We start from the raw sequence: 19544 nt of genomic DNA, 5'->3' as shown, positions 1-19544 counted from the left end.
GGACTGAAAGAAGTGGAAATGGGAGTAGTTGGTGGGTAAATGAGTATATGTTGTTTATTCTACTCAGGCTTATCTCTTTGTTTAGCAGCAGCTGGTGGTATAGACGTGGGATGGGACAGTTCAAAGAGCATGACCCAGAGTTAGTAGGCTCTGGGTTAAAGTCCTCTTTCTGACACTTATAGCTATGTGACTATGGATAGACTATCACTTAACCCAGGACTGTACAACCTGTGGCCTACAGGCCACTTATGGCCCTCCAGATGATTGTAGCATGTGCAAAATGTAGAAGAAAACATTCTTTGTAGAGAAAATCCTTCTGCTTGCAGCAAGCTGCCATGGGCCGCAGGTTGGGAGGGCCTGATTTAACCTTTCTGAGCCTTGATATCCTAGAAACACAGAGGACTGTATCTCTGTAAACAGGAGGTGATATTATTTATAAGACCCACCTTGGGGCTGTGAGAAAGGTGCTATGTAAAAATGCAAAACATTATAGAAATAGGAACTAAAGCTCGCATGCCTTTCTGCTGGTGTAGGTCATCCCAAGTACAAACGAGTCCAGCATAGGAACAACGGGATGAAAAATAATGAATTCAGGACAGGATGCCTGGAATACCATGTGGTGGCAAGAGAACAGAACAGGAGAGCTCTGGGTTTTCCAAAAGAGCTCAGGACCTTGAAATCAGACTTGGGTCTTCAGAAAATGAGGCTAGAATGATAAACAACTTTGGCAAAATTGCAGGTTACAAAATAAACCCACACAAATCTTCTGCATTTCTATATATTACTAATAAAACCCAACAGCAAGAGATAGAAAAAGAAATCCATTTAAAGCTAGGGTAGACACTATAAAATATTCGGGAGTCTACCTGCCAAAACAAATCCAAGGACTATATGAACACAATTACAAAACACTTTTCACCAAATAAAGTCAGATCTAAGTAAGTGGAAAAACATCAGTTGCTCATGGGTAGGCTGAGCTAATATCATAAAAATGACAATTCTACACAAATTAATATGCTTATTCAGTGCCATACCAATTAAAATGTCAGATAACTATTTTCTAGAGCTAGAAAAAATAATATCAAAATTCATCTGGAAGAACCAAAGGTCCAGAATATCAAGGGAACTAATGAAAAGAACTACTAGGGAAGGTGGCCTAGCTCTAGCAGATCTCAAAATGTTAAAAAGCATCAGTTACCAAAACCATTTGATACTGGCTAAGAAACAGAAGGGTAGACCAGTGGAATAGGTTAGGTACTCAAGACAATGAATATAGCAATCTACTCTTTGATAAACCCAAGGACCCCTGCTTCTGGGATAAGAACTCACTATTCAGCAAAAATTGCTGGGAAAACTGGATAACAGTGTGGCAGAAACTAGGCATAGACCAATGCCTGACACCATACATAAGAATAAAATCCAAATGGGTACATGATCTAGGTATAAAGATTGATACTATAAACAAATTAGTGAAGCAAGGAATAGTGTATTCAGCAGATTTATGGAGAAGGGAAGAATTTTTGACTAAATAAGAGGTAGAAAGCATTATGAAATGCAAACTGGATAATTTTGATTACATTAAACTGAAAAGTTTTTGTGCAACCAAACCCAATGCAACCAAGATTTGGAGGGAAGCAGAAAACTGAGAAATAATTTTTGCAACTAGTGTCTGTGACAAAAAGGCCTCATTTCCAAAATATAGAGAATTGAGTCAAATGTACAAGAATACAAGTCATTCCCCAATTGATAAATGGTCAAAGGATATGAACAGGTAGTTTTCAGAGGAAGAAATTAAAGCTATCTATAGTCATATGAAAAAATACTCTAAATCACTATTGATTGGAGAGATGCAAATCAAAACAACTCTCAGATACCACATCACACCTACGAGATTGGTTAACATGACAAAACAGGAAGATGATAAATGTTGAAGATGTGAGAGAGTTGCAACACTAAATCATTGTTGGTGGAACTGTGAGCTGATCCAACCATTCTGGAGAGCAATTTGGAACTATGCCCAAAGGGCTACAAAAATGTGTATACCCTTTGACCCAGCAATACCGCTTCTAGGACTGTATCCCCAAGAGATCATAAAAATGGGAAAAGGTCCCACTTGTACAAAAATATTTATAGCAGCTCTCTTTGTGGTGGCCAAAAACTGGAAATCAAGAGGATGCCCATCAATTGGGGAATGGCTGAATAAATTGTGGTATATGAATGGAATGGAATACCATTGTGCCGTAAGAGATGATGAACAGGAAGACTTCAGAGAGGCCTGGAAAGACTTATATGAACTGATGCTGAGTGAAAGGAGCAGAACCAGGAGAACTTTGTACACAGCAACAACCACAGTGTGCGAGGAATTTTTCTGGTAGACTTAGTACTTCATAGCAATGCAAGAACTTAAGTAATTCCCAATGGTCTTGCCTTCCACATCCAGGGAAGGAGCTATGGAATTTGATCGTGGAATGAAGCAGATCATTTTCTTTTGTATTATGTTTTGGTTTGTTTTATGATTTCTCCCATTCATTTTAATTCTTCTATGCAACATGACTAAGGTAAAAATGTATTTAATAGGAATGTATGTGTAGAACCTATATAAAACTGTATGCCATCTCAGGGAGGGAGTGGGGAGGTAGAGGGGAAGGGGGGAGGGAGAGGAAAAATCTAAGATATATGGAAGTGATTGTAGAACACTGAAAACAAGTAAAATAATAATAATAATAATAAAAGAAAATGAGGCCAGAAGGGACAGATTTATGCAGCATATGACAGTTGCTACACTTTTTTTTCCTTCAAAGCCTGTGCTGAAAGTCTACCAGGATCACATGCAGCCAGAATATATATATCAACAAAACCGAGCAAAATTATTAAGTTCTGGATTACTCCAACCTGCACCAAAACCATTGGAGAGAATATCACCCACGGAATCATTTGCCTCAGGGGTTTCATCAGAAGTGAAAAAAAAGCAGGTACTCTAGTAACATTTAATTAATTGTAGCTTCATTTGGAGATATAAGCAGATTTTTACTCAGGAGAATAGAAGTATTTCTATAAAAGGTAATTTGACCAGAAAAGGAATATCTTCAGCTATGATTGTTTAAAGAAAAATACAGTTGAAAAGGAAAAAGATATTTGGCCTTATGTAAAATTTATTCAGGTGCTTTTAAAGTATTTATTAATGTGTGTTTCTAATCTTTCATGTTTAGACTTTGGAAATATCATTCTTTCTGTTTGGTATTGACAGTATTTATGTGAAATTAGCATAATTATTACCATCAAAGTAATGACTTAAGGCACCTTCATGAAGGAGGATGTAACAGAGGTTGAAGTTCAAGAAATGAACTTGAAAGGAAGTCTCTAGTTAAGTATTATAGGGCTCTAAAAAGGTCTATGATCTGCTCAACATGTTTATAGATGACTTGAATGAAGGGATGTACGATATTGTTTATTGAATATTCAATTTCTGGATAACAGTGAAGTTGGAACACAATGACAAGTCTGGGACCTGAAAAGATCATGACAAAGCTAGGTAGGCAGCAGATTATAGTGGAAAACATGCTGAATTTGGCACCTGTGTTCAAATTCTGGCTCTCCCTTCTTGATATTCGTATGACCTTCAGAAAGTCATTTCACTTGTCAGAGCTTCTGTTTCCTCCATCTATAAATTGAAGGGTACCCTTGACATAAAAGGAAATTTTGGAAGGTGAATGTATTTGGGGGGAGAGGGAGAAGATATTATAATATTTGCCATGCAGATCACAGTCTACTGAAACCTCCTTATTCTGTGTGACTCAGTTTGACCCTCCTGAAATGATGAAAGGGGGAAGAGGTAGGGCTCTCACTCATTGATCAGCTCCACAGATTCCTACATCTATGATCCTACCAACCCAAGAATGAGGCAAATCCAAGAAGAAATTTAACAGAGATCAATTTAAATTTGTACAGATGGGTTAAAAAAAATAAATTGCACAGATACTATAGAAGAAATCCTTGGTTAGGCAACAATCTTAGTCAAAAAGATTTAAGAGGTTTAATAGAATGGGATCTCAATGTTGGTCAGCAGTGTGACAAAGAAACCTAACAAACAAAAAAACCAGTGCAGTTTTAGGTTGTATTGTGAGAGAGAATGTGTAGACTGGGGTCAGGCAATAGTCTACTGTATTTTGTATTGTACTGAAATACTAGGTGCATAGTTCAGGGCACCATATTTTAGGAAGGACATTTATTTTTTTAAAAAAAGCTAAAAAACAAGAGAGGAATACCTATTGTTTCCAGATATTATTGTGTTTTAAAAAATTATGGTCTTGCAGTATATAAAAATTGATATTCTAAATATGCTTTGGCTTAGGTAAGACTTTTGTCTGCCGATATAATCTCGCCTTCCCCTCCTAAACAACAACGGGTCAGTAGTGGGAGAACGATATTCCAAAAACAAGTTTCTGCAACTTACCCTTCGTTAATTTTCCAAGACCGAGAAGACGTCATTAGAGCTAACATTACAGACCCTTTGCAAATTATCAAAATCATAAATGAGAATAAACACCTTGGCTTCCTGTATATGGTCCCTGCAGTACCAACGTCATCCATTGAATATGATCCCTATAATTTAAGGTGAGTTATTAGACTGGAAAACAAATCTCACATATGATGTCCAATTGCTAATTGGCAATGGTTTTTAAGACTTCATGATAACTATCTCAAATCTATGCTAATTTTTTGGCGATCACCCAGTAAGGCATGCAACAATTATTTTTCCTTAGGTTATTTTTCTATTAGCCATTCAATGAAAAATGACAAACCATTAACTATTGGTTATCTAAAAAGTATTTTTTAATATACTTGGTCATGCTAAATGTAGTGAGTTCTATGCTATGATTAGCATTTTTTGTTTTTTTCAGAACTTACAACTATTAACAAATAGGGTTAGACACTGAATTTGTAATTTCATTGGTACAGGGAACTCTTAGGGGAGGGATCTCCCTCCACCAATGCAGGACAACAATTTCTCTACAGTTTATAATCACAGAGAGTTGCCAAGAACACTGAAAAATTGAATGACTTTCTCAAGGTCACAGAGCGAATATATGTCAGGGGCAAGACTCAAATCCAGGTCTTCTTGGCTTTGAGACTGACTCTCTTACCACTATACCACACTGCCTCTGCAGTATGGGAAGAGAAATAATATGTAAGAAGTAGAGAGGATAATGTGTTTTTTTTTTCACATGGCATTTCAGCTTCTGTTGTGTAACAGGCATAAAGCAAAGATGAAAAATGAGCTTTAGAACTCATTTCTTTATGACTAATCCTTTATGAGGGATGGTGTAGCATAGGGGAGAGAGAGCCATTCTCAAAAATGGGTTCAAATCTCATCTTTGATATATACTCACTATGGGACCCTGTTTACTCCACTTAAGAAGACAAGTTCTTAATCTGGAGTTGATGAATTTCTTTAAAAATTTCCCATAATTATTTCAATATAAGTGATTTCTTTTACAATCCTATTATTTTGTTCCATGTATTTAGAATCATTATTCAAAGGAAGTAATTGTAAGGTTGACCCAGTTGCCAAAAGTTTTCATGATGCAATCCAGTTTAAGAACTCCTAATCTAAGATGAAAAATTGCAGAGGGATTGCTGACCTGCATTGGTAGAAGGACTTTTCTTGCCTGGGACTTGCCTCCATTAATAAAATCATAGATACAGTTTATGCACCCAATATTATAAGGAATTCACAACTTACAAGACATATGTACTTTGTGCAATAAAAGAATTTAGACTTATAACATTTGTTCTGTAAATTGTTGTTATTCAGTCATTATTTTTAGTCGTGTCTGACTTTTTGTGATCCCATTTGGGGTTTCCTTAGCAAAGATACTGGAGTGATTTGCCATTTCCTTCTTTAGCTCATTTTACAGATAAGGAAACTGAGACAAACAGGGTGAAGTGACTTGCCCAAGGTCACAGAGCTAGTAAGTATCTGAGGTTGAATTTGAACCCAGAAAGATAAGTCTTCTTGACTCCAGACCCAGCACATAAATACCATAGCACTATTTCATTCCTTCTCTGAGGCTTGTGAAATGGTTAGGTGAAGATATTCTGAGAATTTCAAATTGAAGGAAATATCAGTCCTTGGCATCAGAATGAAGTTGTAGAAATCTGAGGAAAATGGAAGGCCTTGAATTTCCGACCTTTATTTAATCACTCAACTAGCATTTATTAAGCACCTGCTGTATACCAGGTCTGTTGTGATAGGATCTGAGTTCCTCTGGAATTCCTGTCCTTTTCCACAATGAGTCAATGTCAAATGGGAACTCCTTTGTCCACTTGAAGGCAGGCCCCAGTAGAGAGCTAAACAAACTCAAACTGTAATCACCTGCTGTATACCAGGCTTATGGGATAAGCCAAATTATTACCTTCTGTTCTTTTCATATGCAAAGTTGATGGTGAGTTGGTGGAACCCAAAGGTGAGAATACTTGTTGACTGATTGAAAATAGGTAAAAGTGATTGCAAACCCCATTTGTAAACAGTGAGGGGAAGTGAGGGGAAACAACTTCAGTGTCTTAAAGTGTTATCATATCTTTCTCCTAAGTATAGCCACTTAGTACCATTAAACCAACCAAGTGTCTAGGTCCTGGGATTTACAAGCTTACCCTGATGGTCTGCACATGCCCAAATGGGCAGACATGCTGAGTAAATCTTCTGTAGGGGCCCCCCTACAGAAGGGCCCCCTCTCTCTCTTGTCTAGCACCAATTTGTGGTCAGTGAGTACCTGAGTTTATGACTAGATCTTAAAGAGAAAGTGTGATACAGTGGAAAAGACCACTGAACTGGGTATCATCCAACCTGAGTTCAAATCTCAGCTCTGTCACCCACTTCCCGAATGTCTTTGGACAAGTCATTGGCCCTCTCTGAACTTCAGTTTCTTCCTCTGTAAAGAGAGGTGGCTGGACCAGATGATGTCCGGGGTCATCTCCAGCTCTAGCTATATGATTCTACAAACCTAGCACTGAGCCCAAACTGTCTAGAAAAGACTATCCTTTTTAAGCTTGTTGTATCTCATAGAGTAGGAGCCATGTGACCTTGGTACAGTGGCCCTGAATTTCTATAGAAGCACATGTACATACTTGGATATAAACCCTGCACTTACTCAGCATAGAATAAATGGGCAAATAAACTAGAGAACGATGAAAAATAAAATGACTAAGTCTTCCAAAAATCTCAGAGCCTACTACTCCTGTGTACCCCAGAGAAAACAGGATCAATGTGGATCCAAGCATTAAAGAAAGTGCACAATTTGAATTTGTCTAGCCTTTCAGTGAACAAAGGAGTGGCCCTTTCACATTGACTCATTAAGGAAAAAGACAGAAATTTCAGAGGAACTCCAATCCTGAGTCTCATGGAAGAGGAGACACACTCAACTTCTAGATGGACTCAGGAGAAAACTGAATCTCCCATGATGGAGGACCTATGACCTCAACTGCACATAGCTAGCCCATCACAGAGCAGGGTCAGTGGATTCAGCCTCTAGCCCCAGACGTGCTGCCATCCTAGGGTCTAGAATCCCTTTCCCTCTCAACATGACCTTCCACACAATTTTCTCCTCCAGTAAATTGGCCTCTCAGCTCACTTCCTGTTGTGCCCCCTTCTCCCAATGAATAGATTCTCTTAGCAAGAAACTGTCCCAGTTTGTTTACTTAAGTGTTTTCTGGGCTTCCTCCAACATGCCCCACGAAGTTTCAAGCTGTTTCCCTTTTCTGCTAATTTAGCTTTCCAGTGACTACCTTATCAATCCATCAGACAAACGGCTCTATTGTGTGCCAGGTACTGTGCCAGGCTCTGGGGACTAAATCCCCATGTCTCAAGAAGCTTACAAATTACAGATAACAAGTGAGATAATTTATGTTAAATCCTTTGGAAACCTTATAGCACTACCTAAGTGTGAGCTATAATTATTAGACAGCTATGTGGCATAGTGAGTAGATTAGGGTCAGGAAGAATCCTGATGATGACAGTTTGACCTTGGACAAGTCACTTTTCCTTTCTCAGATTCAGTTTCCTCATCCCCAAAATGGGGATAATTATAGGGAGCACTTACTTGACAGAATTACTTTGAAGATTGAACAAGATAACATGTAAAGCAATTTGCAAAACTTAAAGCTGTTCAATAAATGTTAGCTATTATAATTTCCAATTTTTCAGAGACAGTGATAATAGCTAGGTTTTATATAGTGCTTTAAGGTTTGCAAAGTTCTTTACAAACATTATATCATTTTATCTGCATAATAATCCTTTGATGTAGGTGTTATTATTATCCCTAATTTATAGATGAGAAAACTGAGACAGATAAGTTAAGTGACTTGTCCAGGGTCTTTGGGCTAAGCAAGTGTCTGAAGCTCAGTTTGAACTCAAGTCTTTCTGACTTCAGCCCCAATGCTCAGCTCACTGTAGACTGCCTCAGGCAAATATAAAGTAAACATCAGGAAGTTAAATGGTACGTAGGAGCAGGAAAAGATTCATGGAGAAGATGGGACTCTTGCTGCATTTTGAAAGAAATGGGACATTCTGTGAGACAGGAGTGAGAAAAGTTCATTACAGGTATGGGGGACAACCATTGCAAAGGAATGGAGACTGGAGATGGGGTGTCATGTGTAAGCAATAAGGAATAGAACATTTCGACTGTCTGGAGAACATGGCCAGGTGAATAATGGTTAGGGTTATTTAGAAAGGACTTTAAGAGTCAAAACAGAAGAATTTATGTACAGGGGTGTGACATGGTCTTATCTGTGCTTAAGGAAAATCACTTGGGCAACAGTGTGGAGGATGAATTAGAACTGGAAGAGACATGAGGCACAAGCCCAATTAGGAGGTCACTGCAAAAGTTGAGGGAAAAGTGAGGAGTCCCTGAACTAAGCTGGGGCCTAAGTCAATAGAGAGAAGGAGTCCTAGCCCCCTAACCACGCTAACTCCCTGACAATGATGTCTTTAAGATGGTGTGACCCTTATGAGACACAAATGCAGCAACTAAAGATGCAACAAATACTTGTACTACTTGTTTTAGAAGTTTGGGGGGCAGTGAAAAGGAAGAGAAAAAACTCAGTAGACTGAGAATTGGCATCATCTTATTATCAGCCTAGGAAAGAGCTATTAAGTATCTGCTACTTACTTTTAATACCAAAACTTCCTCTCCACTACCCTACAATCCCTACCACAGTACGGGTAGAGTCAAATATCTGAACTTTTGGAGCACTGGGTCTTTGTTAGCATTTTTCTTTCTATTTTTAGTCATTTTATTGTTTCTCTTTTTGTTTCATACCCTTTATTTCCTTCTCTTTTATTCCTCTTTCCTTCTTCTTTTCCTCACATTTGCTGATCCTGTGAACTTGAATTAATTTTTTAAAAATTCTTTAGTTTTGTTTGAGACGACGCTAGTTTCACCTCAATTCTTTCTCTTCCCATGTGGATCTAATTTTGTGCTATAGAGTAGATGGTGGTGAGGGTAAGTGCTTTTATCAAAAAGAGCTTACCACCTCTGTTAATCTTTGTATGGTCTCATGCTTTGCTGCCTCTGGGCTTGATTCATTTACACAGTAAAATATCTTATATGTACATAGCTTTGCATCTTCTCACCACCATGTGATCTCTTTGAGGGCAGAGACTATCTCAGTTAATTTTTTGTGCCTTCCCTACCACCCTTGGTGCAGTGCCTAGCATGTTGTAAGCCTAATAAATGTTTCTAACTTGAACAAAATGTTTATCATAAAGTTCTCCTGTTGTTATGACCCATAATTATGAACAAATAAAAATTTACTTCAGGTACAGAATAGATTTTTATAGATCAATACTAGAGGACACTAATCTTATGAGTTTTATGTAAAAGTTGTGGAATTCAAGTAATAAACTATATTCCTAAGGTTGTAGATTTCCAGTGTTTTTGAAAAGCAAAAATAATAGCTAACATTTAAATGAGTGCTTTAAAGTTTTAAAAAAAGTTTTACAAATATTATCTCATTAGATCCTCACAACCATTCTGGGAGGTGGGTGGCATCATTATTCCCATTTCACTGATAGGAAAGTTTAGATTGAGAAAGATTGGGATCTCATAGAATTGTTGATTTAGAGCTGGAAGAGATTTTAGAAATCATAGAGGTCCAACTCCTTATTTTATAGGTGAGAAAACTGAAACTGTAGGGCCATACAGCTATTAGATATCTAAGGCAAAAAGTGAACTCCGGTCTTCCTGACAGCACACTAGCCACTGTGGAAGTTGTTTCTACTAAGACAACTTAGGTCTAGATGAATGAAAACCTGAAGGAATTTGAAGGTAGGATAGATCTCAAAACCACTCTTGGTATAATCTTTCAGAAGTCATGGAGACCAAGAGTGGCCAAAAGACTAGAGATGGGCAAGTGTTTGGACTTTCCAAGAGAGGAGCAGAGTAGATTTAATCTATTATGTACCAACCATTTTCACTTTGATTCTTGCATCAGGTAAAGTTTGACTAGGTGACCTCCAAGGTGCCATCCAACTAAGAGCCTATGATCTTTCTGGAATGGTTTAAATGTAGCCCTCCAGGGAATAAATTAAATCACCTCCTGAGATTCCTCTTCATTCTGTTCATAATTTATTTAACTTGAAGATGGAGCCTAGAAAATGTCGTTTATTTTGCTTATGATTATATTATTTTTCTAAGAGAACATGGTATTGGCAGATAGAGATAGGGACTTGACCTATGATTTTGTTGTCAGTAGAGAGGACTCCCAAATGAGTCCACCAGTGCAGACCACTTCGACTTATAGTCTTAGAAAGTTGCTTGGGGCTCTCTGAGAGGTTAAGTCATTTTCCCAGGGGTACATAGCCACTATGAGTCAAAGATGAGACTTGAACTCAAGGTCATCCTTCTCACTGTTCTCTACTAATAAGTGAATAATCATAACTAATGAAATGTTGTTTAAATTTGTCTTACTCTGTTCATTCATCACAATCTGATTTCTTCCTAGAGTTGTAAGTTATGAACATGTCAATAAAAATGATTACTACACTATTAGTAAAAGAGCGGTAACTCACACATGTGATGGAGAAGTGGAATTTATTGAGCTTACACGGTGGGAGCAGGAATATCTGTATCACCGAGAGCTCACCAAAATCCCCATCTTTTCACGTTTCCGAAAATGGAAGGCATTTACCGTGTGGAGAAAGAATGTCCGCTCCAAGAAAATTAACAGCTGCCGGAAAGCTCTGCAAGATAATCTGTTCATTGTTAATAATGTATGTATTTCTTCATCACATTATTTCTCAAGAATTCCCCATCTGCTAAAACTGTAAGGGGACGCTAATGGTTATTGATCCCCTGAGTGGGCAATTTCATCCTTTATATATGGACTATTTATGGATGTAAGCACCTGTCACTCCCCTACTCAGTAAACTCCAGTGGCTCCCTATTCTCTCTAGGATTAAATATCAAATCCTCTCCATGGCATTCAAAGCCCTTCAAAACCTGCCCCTCCTACCTTTCCAGTCTTCTTATACCTTAAACAGCCTTCACTCTCCCCTCCCTCCCACATACTCCTTGATCTGTTGACACTGGCATCCTTGTTGTTGGAGTCATCGCCTGACTCCAGTCATTTGCTCTGGCTGTCACCCATGCCTGGAATGCCCTCTCTCATCTCGTCTTTACCTCTTGACTTATAAGGCTTCTTTTAGGATCCAGGGCAAATCCCACCTTCTAAAGCAGTGACATCAAACTCAAGTAGAAATAGGAACATTAAACCATACATAAGGATCGCTATGGGGGCATATTGACTTAGAAAATCATTAAAATTTTCTATATTCTATTGTATTTTTATTTATTTTGTTAATTTCCCAGTCACATTTTACTATGGTTTAGACCACTACAGAGTGCTACTGGCCACAGTGCAGCCTGTAGACTGTGTTTGATTCCTCTGTTCTACAAGACGTCTTTCCCAACCTTTCTTAAATCCAGGGTCTTCCCTCTGTGGATCGTTTCCTATTTATTCTGCATATAGCTTGTTTGTGTATAGTTACTGGTATTTCACATCCCCCACTATGTGCCCCTCAAGGTCATGGTCTGTCTTTTGCCTTTCTTTATATTGGCATTAGTCCTCTTCAAAAATGAAGGACAAACAATTGCAATCAGTATGTAACCCAGTGCCTGGCATATAGTAGTCATATAATAAATGTTAATTGATTGGCTGACTTTCATTCACTGTATTTATATCCCCCACACCTTGCACAGTGTCTGACACATTGTAGACATTTAAGATATGATTGATGAACACGTTAAGGAAATTCATGATTTTTATTACAATTCATTTAGAAAAGTAGGACTCAAAATAATTTTCAGAATTTAACCAGGGCAGCACAGAGAAAAGGAAAAAAGAGAAGGTAACTCTTGTGGCTTAGAGACTGATAACCTTTGAGTAAGGAACTCTTTTCCCCTCTCTTCAGAGGCCAAGATCAACTGAGGTCCATTGGAAGCAGGGTTTGTTGCTAATGATAATAATTAAAAAATAAATAAATTTATTGCCTTCAATTTTGTAAAGTACTTTTATTACAACAATCTAGTGAGACAGGTACACAATACAAGTATTATTCTTCACCAAAATTTTTGAGGAGACTCTTAAGGAGTGCAGTGGATAGATCACCAGGAAGACCTGAATTCAAATCTGGCCTCAGATTCTTATTAGCTGGATGACTCTGGGCAAGTCACTCAACCCTCTTTGCCTCAGTTTCCTCATCTGTCAAGTGAACTGAAAAAGAAAATGGCAAACCACTCCAGAATCTCTGCCAAGAAAACCTCAAATGGATCGGGAAGAGTTAGACATGATTGAAATGACTAAACAACAATAAAATTCTTGAGAGGTTAAAAGTCTTGCCTAGGATCACAGTTTGTAAGAGCCTGAGGCAGTATTTGAATACAGATCTCCTGACTGTCCAGAACTTTTTCCATTTCACATTAGGATTTGCTTCTCTATGCATTATTTACTGTGGGTCCCACTAGGAAGGCTACTAGCATGGTGTAGTGGTCAGAGAGCTGACCTTGGTACCAGGAAGATCTGGACTTATGTCATGCCCCTAGCACATACCCTATATAATTCACTTAGCCTTTTGTGCTCTTGGCAAGTCTCTAAGACAGGATGCAGAGAAGATGCCAATCAGGATGAAGAGAGGGAATCCTCTCTACCAGTAATATTAAAAGTCTAGTCCCTATCCTTTCGCCCAGTAAACATTTGTTAAGAGTCTATTATGTGCCAGACCTACAAAAGGAGACAAAAGTCAATCCTTTTCCTCAAGGAGCTCACAGACAATAAGCAAATATATTCAAACTATAGATGGGATAAATAGGAAATAACAGAATTAAGAGGGGTTCAGAAAGGCTTCCTGTAAAAAATGGGATTTTAGCTAAGATTGGAAAGGAATTCAGGGAAGTCAAAAGGCTGAGAGGAGGAGGGAGAGCATTCCAGGAATGGGGGAAAGCCAGAGGAAATGTCCTGAGCTGAGAGATGGAGGGTCTTGCTCATGGAGCAGCCAAGAGGCCAGGGTCACTGAATCAAAGAATATGTGTGGGGGAGAAAGGTGTGAGAAAAGTGGAAAGGCTGGAAGGAGCAGGTTCTGAAGAGTTTTGGATGCCAAAGAGTAGAATTTGTATTTGATCCCAGTGGTGACAAGGAGCCACTAGAATATATTGAGTAGGAGGTGACATGGTCAGACATCTGCTTTAAGGAAATTTCTTTGGTGGCTGAATGGAAAGGTGGGTTAGAATGGGAAGAAGGGTAGTTGATGTCATAAGAAATGTTGTTAGTATCATGTCCTCTCCTCTGAACTGCTTTTTCTTAGGGAATGATGTTGTAGCTAGCTAGTTTATTCTTCAAGAGTGACTGAATGAATCCTTTTGGCAGCCTAGTAATTCCTTTTGCAAAGTAGAGTAGGAGGAAAGTGACCAATAGATGGTCTAACTTTATAAAATAGAAACCAAGCCAGTCATATTGATTCATGCTTATAATCCCTATTACCAATGGATTGCTTCATCTCTGGAGTCCTGAGCTATAGTTGGGTGAAAACCAACAATGTGTCTACACAATATAGCAAATCCTCTGGCTTCAGAGGGAGGAGTAAACTATTCCAGGTGGGACAATGGAGCAGGTCAAAGCTTCCATGAGAGTCAGCCACAGAATCAAGCCCATGAGTGACTCCTACATTTCCAGTTTAAATGACATAGACCTAGTTTCCCCAAAATTAAATTAATTGAATTTAATTTAAAACATGACGACTCACTATCCTGAAAATATACTATGAGTAAGAATACAAGTTATGTTGTTTTTTACAACACATAACACTCACCCTCTGTCCTTGGATGTTTTGCCAATTTCTGCCCCAAACTCTTGCCCCAAATGAATCCTGAAAGTTTTGGTGTGTACATGTATTATTAAAAGTATCAAGTTTTATAAGAAAGAAATATTGTTAAAATTGCTTCAGTTATAATACATCCGTTTTCTTTTTGTTCAGTTTTTGCGACCTGCTGTTCTCAAGATAAAAGATATGTGTTATGAGCTAAGCTTTATGGTTCTTTGCTGTATTGAAAAAGGACACACATATACCTTGTTAGAATTTAAGGCTGCTCAGCTCAAACAGTTAGAGGAGGTACGTAGTTTTACCCACAAATTCCAGTATTGTTTTTACTGTTATTGTTTTTGATTTGCTGATATCTTTTATTTTCAATCAAATTTTAGGTGACAGAGCGCCTTTCACATTTCAGAAATGTGGCAAAAGATGTCGTTAGGAATGCTTGCCGAACTGCTTTGCGGGCCTCTGGATTCATTCCCGACGACTGTCTTTTTGAAGCAATCTTGAGAGGTATGAAGTTGGAGGGAGCTTGTAGATTAGAATATCAAGATATTAGAAGTGTTGGCCCGTCTTTGGTTCCATACAGTCATTTTAGCTTCCATTTTTCTTAAAAGTTAAACAATACCATCATTTTTCAATATTCCCAATTGTTAGTGCAATGAAGTATACTTTTTTTAAAAGTATATTGGGGCGAGAAGAAGAAGATATTCATTCAACCTTTGTTTCTTTCTGAGGAATTATGGTAACTGAAATAATCTATACAAAGTCATATTTCTAAGGAACAGGAATCATTTTTACCATGTGTTGGTGGGGGTTAGGAATAATTGCCCACATGAAGAAAATTATCAACTTACTATTCATTTTAGATAACACATGTCTAGTTCAGGGGTGAGGAGCCTGTGGCCTCAAGGTCTCAGATTTCCCACCCCTGGTTCAGTTCCTGGGGTATAATATTCTGAATGTGTAGTCTTTTAACTTCTAGAGATTTCATTTTCAGGAAGAGGAGGAAAAATGGGGAATAATCATTCCAGGTGTTTACTATATTATATGATACCATTCCATGAAGGCAGGAAGAAACATATCTAATTGCTGTATTAATGAACTTAGCAATGCAGTTTCAGCACTAACTGGGTACAAAAAAGAAAAGAGTGATGTGACTGGGAAGTGAAGGAAAACTGACCTCAACTCCAGGACACCTGGGTTATATTCTAGGCTCTACCAATAACTTGGGCAAGTCAACTGAACCTTGAATAAGTCACTTCAAGTTAAATCAAGTCAGTCTGCCTTTACCAAGTACCTACTGTAGACAATGAGCTAGTGCCCCTCCCCTAGGCCACTAGGGGTTCAGTGAATATGAAATCAGGGAGAACTGACTTCAGTGTCTCAGACATTTCCTAGCTGTTGATCCTGGAGTGGTCATTTAATCTCTGTTTGCCTCACTTTCCTCAACTGTAAAATGTGGAGAATAAGAAACACCCACTTCACAGAGTTGTTGTGAGAATCATAGTTATTTTGTATGGTGCTCAGCACAGTACTTGGCACACTGTAGGTACTATATAAATACTCCTTCCATTCTCCTTCCCCTATTATGGGCTAGGCATTGTACTAAACCCTTGGGGATACAAAGAAACCTCAAGGAGCTCACATTCTCATGGGGGAGACACATAAATAAGTAGGTAAATACAAGAAGCTATGGAAAGGATGGAAGATAATCTTAGAGGAGAAGTAGGAAACTTTCCTTATCCATAGAATGATAGAATTAGACTAGATATGGAAGTGGGTTGTTGCTATTCAGTCTTTTCAGTTGTCTGACTCCTCATGAACCAAATTAGGGTTTTCTTGGCAGAGATACTGGTTTGCCTTTTCCTTCTGCAGCTCATTTTACAGATGAGGAAACCAAGGCAAACAGGATTAAGTGATTTGCCCAGGGTTACATAACTAGTAAGTGTCTTGAGGTCAGATTTGAACTCAGCTCTTCCTAACTTAGGCCCAGCACTCTAACCATTGTGCAATTAAAGTGGGGCCCATGAATTAATGGAAGAAGATATAAAATGTTTACCATGTCTACTGGGGCACAAATACAAAAGGGAAGACAGTCTCTAAGAAGCTTACCTCCTAATGAAAAAGATGAGATGTCTTTGGGAATGGTGGCTAGAGAGAAGGGCATTTTGGTCTGGAAAGTTACTAGGATGGTGAAGTCAACAGATAAACATTTCCAGTAGCAGCAGCCCTATTGGTTTGTTCCTGACCTGGTCTCAGCCAGCCTCTGCTTTTATACTGAATGGGTCTAGTCTTGAGGGTGGCACCACATGACATCCCTTAAGGTCGTTCTGTTCCTCCCTCAGAGTTGCCTCATCAGCAATAGAGCTCATGTCTAGTTCTCCACAGATATAGCTTCCATGAAAGAATTCAAAGCATAGAGGATGCAGGACAACTTTTATTTTACTTCAGGGGTTAGCACAATGCTTAACACATAAGAGGCACTTAATAAATGTTTACTAACTGATTGAGCTCGCAGAAAATATGGGAGCAAGACACTAACAGTCAAGAAAATTCTTCTGTTTCCCTTATGACACAGTGGATAAAGTGCCAGTCCTGGAATCAGGAAGACCTGAGTTCAAATTAGATACTTACCAGCTCTGTGATCCTGGACAAGTTATTTCACCTTATTTGCTTCAGTTTCCTCATATGTAAAAATGAGCTGGAAAAGAAAATGTTAAACCACTCTAGTATCTCTTCCAAGAAAACCCCAAATGGAATAATAAAGAGTCAGACATGACTGAAAAGCAACTGAACAATGACTCCTTTGTGTATCTTGCCTTTTTGCCCAGGGCTCTAAAGAGTCCTTTAAATTAATAACATAACCTCATGCTTTGGACTCATATCAGAAGGAAATGAATTGGCCAATGAGAGAGCCCAATGTTTTTATTTTGTGATTTTTTTTCTATCATTGTATTTGTTTGAAATTTAATTGACATTTTCTTCAGCGATAATGAAAAAAATGGGGTATTTACCTAAGTGGTCTTTTTCATTTTCCCCCCAAATCGCTATTTAACATTAGCAACATGTTATTTTCTTTAGATGATGCAACAAGAGCGAGTTCTCCAAATGTGGCTGACATGGGACCTGAACGTGATATTTATGGAGAAAGTGAAAAAATGACTTACACAGAACAGGCCAGCAAAAGGCACCATTGCATACGGCTGACGTGGTTGGTAACTCCTTTCCACATATATGCAAATTGTACTATTTCTTTTCTATACTTTTCATAAAAAATAAATCATTCTCCTATCAAATTTCAATAATAGTAAAGAAGAGGTATCTATATAATAATTTCAATTCAGTCAGAAGTCCATTACCCTCAAGAATGAGGTCGAATGATAGAGATGATAAGTGATAGATGGATGTATAGATAGATGATAAATGATAGCTAGATGGATGGATGGATAGATGGATGGATGGATGGATGGATGGATGGATGGATGGATGGATGGATAGATAGATAGATAGATAGATAGATAGATAGATAGATAGATAGATAGATAGATAGATAGATAGATAGACAGACAGATAGATAGATGTAATACACTGCCCTCCTCCAATAATCCAGGCAGAGTGGAGGTCAAGAAAAAGAGCCATTAGGTAGTCAGGAGTCTACCAGTGGGGGTTCCTGTTATATCCCTGACTGAATGGAGAATGTTTGGCAGCTAGATAGTATACAGTAATTAGAATGCTAAATTGGGGCCATGAAAAACTGATTTTGAATTTTAACAGAGACTCTTCCAAGCTGTATGACCCTGGGCAAGCCAAATAGTCTCAGTCTCAGTTTCCTTTTCTGTAAAATAAGGATAATAATAGTTCCTATGCTGTGCCGCAGAATAACAACATCTTCCTTGTTCTCTGTGAATTCAGGTATTTATTTTAAGGATCAGAGGAGATAGTACATGTAAACCACTTTGTAAACCTTGAGGTGCTATATAAAATATAGTGAAGATGATGCTTCCTGTTATGAAGCAGCTCAATTGGTCTGAGACAAGCAACTCTCGATTATTGTCTTTCTCAACTCTCAGTTCACATGGGTGAGAGGAATTGCACCTGTACTATCTGATAATTCTATTTTACAAGTATACATGGCTACAATCATAGATCTAACATCTCAATGGACCTCAGAGGCCATTTAACCCAACTGCCTTATTTTACACAAGAGAAAATTGAGTCATAGAGAGGTGTGTCCACCTGGGAAGCCCCAGGTAGAAAGTGGCAGATATGGTTGTTAAGCACTGAATTACACACATGACGGTGTATTGGGTGGGAAGGGAGGATTACAAAGATAAACAAAACATGATATTTTTTTCAATTTCCTTAACTATGAAATGGGATAATAACATCATCCACCTCCTAGGGTTGTTGTGAAGATTAAATGCAAGAATATTGGTAAGCCACTTAGCACAGTGCTTGGCATACAGTAGATGCCATATGAATGTTAGCTAGTACAAAGTACAGTTTAGAGATTGCTCTCGTCTTCCCAGATCTCTTTGAAGAACAAGTCAAGAGTCGTATGAATTGAGTTGCATTGAATTCCTAGAGCATTTTCATGTTTGCTTAAAATCTTTCAAGTGTTAAGGATCAGTGTGAATTGTCACTGTGGTAAGAATAAACTATGCTGGGTGTTTTATTATATTCTTATACTTAAAGGAGAGTGCACAGAATTTATATCTGGAAGAGATTTCAGAGATTTTTCTGCTCCAAGCCCATAATTTTACAGATGGAGAAATAAACCCAGACAATCACAAAGTCACAAAATCAAGATAAACCTGAGAGACCACTAATTTTGCTTGAACAAGAATACTTCCTATGCCATATTGAAGGAATAGACATCCAGTCTTTGGTTGAAAGCCTCTAGGAAGGGAGAACTCACTTCTTTAAGACCACATGGAGAGTGAGTAGCAGAGATGGGACTTGTAACCCAGTGTACTTCCTAATGTAACACACATTTGACTAAATGTTTACCAAGATTGTAGAAAAGGACTAAATTCAAGTGGGCCACATTTGCCAAGAACAAAAATGCCCTTTAAAAAAACTGCCTACAGGCTTTCCTGAATTAGGAATTGGTTCCTGAAAATACAACGTCAAATAAAATAATGTTACTGGGCACAATTAATTTAATGAAATAGATTTG

The 19544-nt window shown here is 38.2% G+C and overlaps 1 protein-coding gene across 2 annotated transcripts in view; it reads left to right on the top strand.

The window, feature by feature from the left end:
* DNAH6 (dynein axonemal heavy chain 6) overlaps positions 1 to 19544 on the top strand; it is a 220215-nt gene that overhangs the window by 7813 nt on the left and 192858 nt on the right. For both annotated transcript variants that reach the window (XM_072637006.1, XM_072637007.1), the window contains exons 3-8: positions 2802 to 2972; positions 4352 to 4614; positions 11002 to 11269; positions 14528 to 14662; positions 14752 to 14875; positions 17447 to 17576. In XM_072637006.1, the coding sequence (XP_072493107.1) occupies positions 2802 to 2972; positions 4352 to 4614; positions 11002 to 11269; positions 14528 to 14662; positions 14752 to 14875; positions 17447 to 17576 (1091 nt within the window). The remainder of the gene's footprint in view (positions 1 to 2801; positions 2973 to 4351; positions 4615 to 11001; positions 11270 to 14527; positions 14663 to 14751; positions 14876 to 17446; positions 17577 to 19544) is intronic.

The sequence above is a fragment of the Notamacropus eugenii genome, chromosome 1 (assembly GCF_028372415.1).
Source record: "Notamacropus eugenii isolate mMacEug1 chromosome 1, mMacEug1.pri_v2, whole genome shotgun sequence".
In the NCBI taxonomy this organism is placed as follows: Eukaryota; Metazoa; Chordata; class Mammalia; order Diprotodontia; family Macropodidae; genus Notamacropus; species Notamacropus eugenii.
This window is presented reverse-complemented; position numbering and strand designations above follow the sequence as displayed.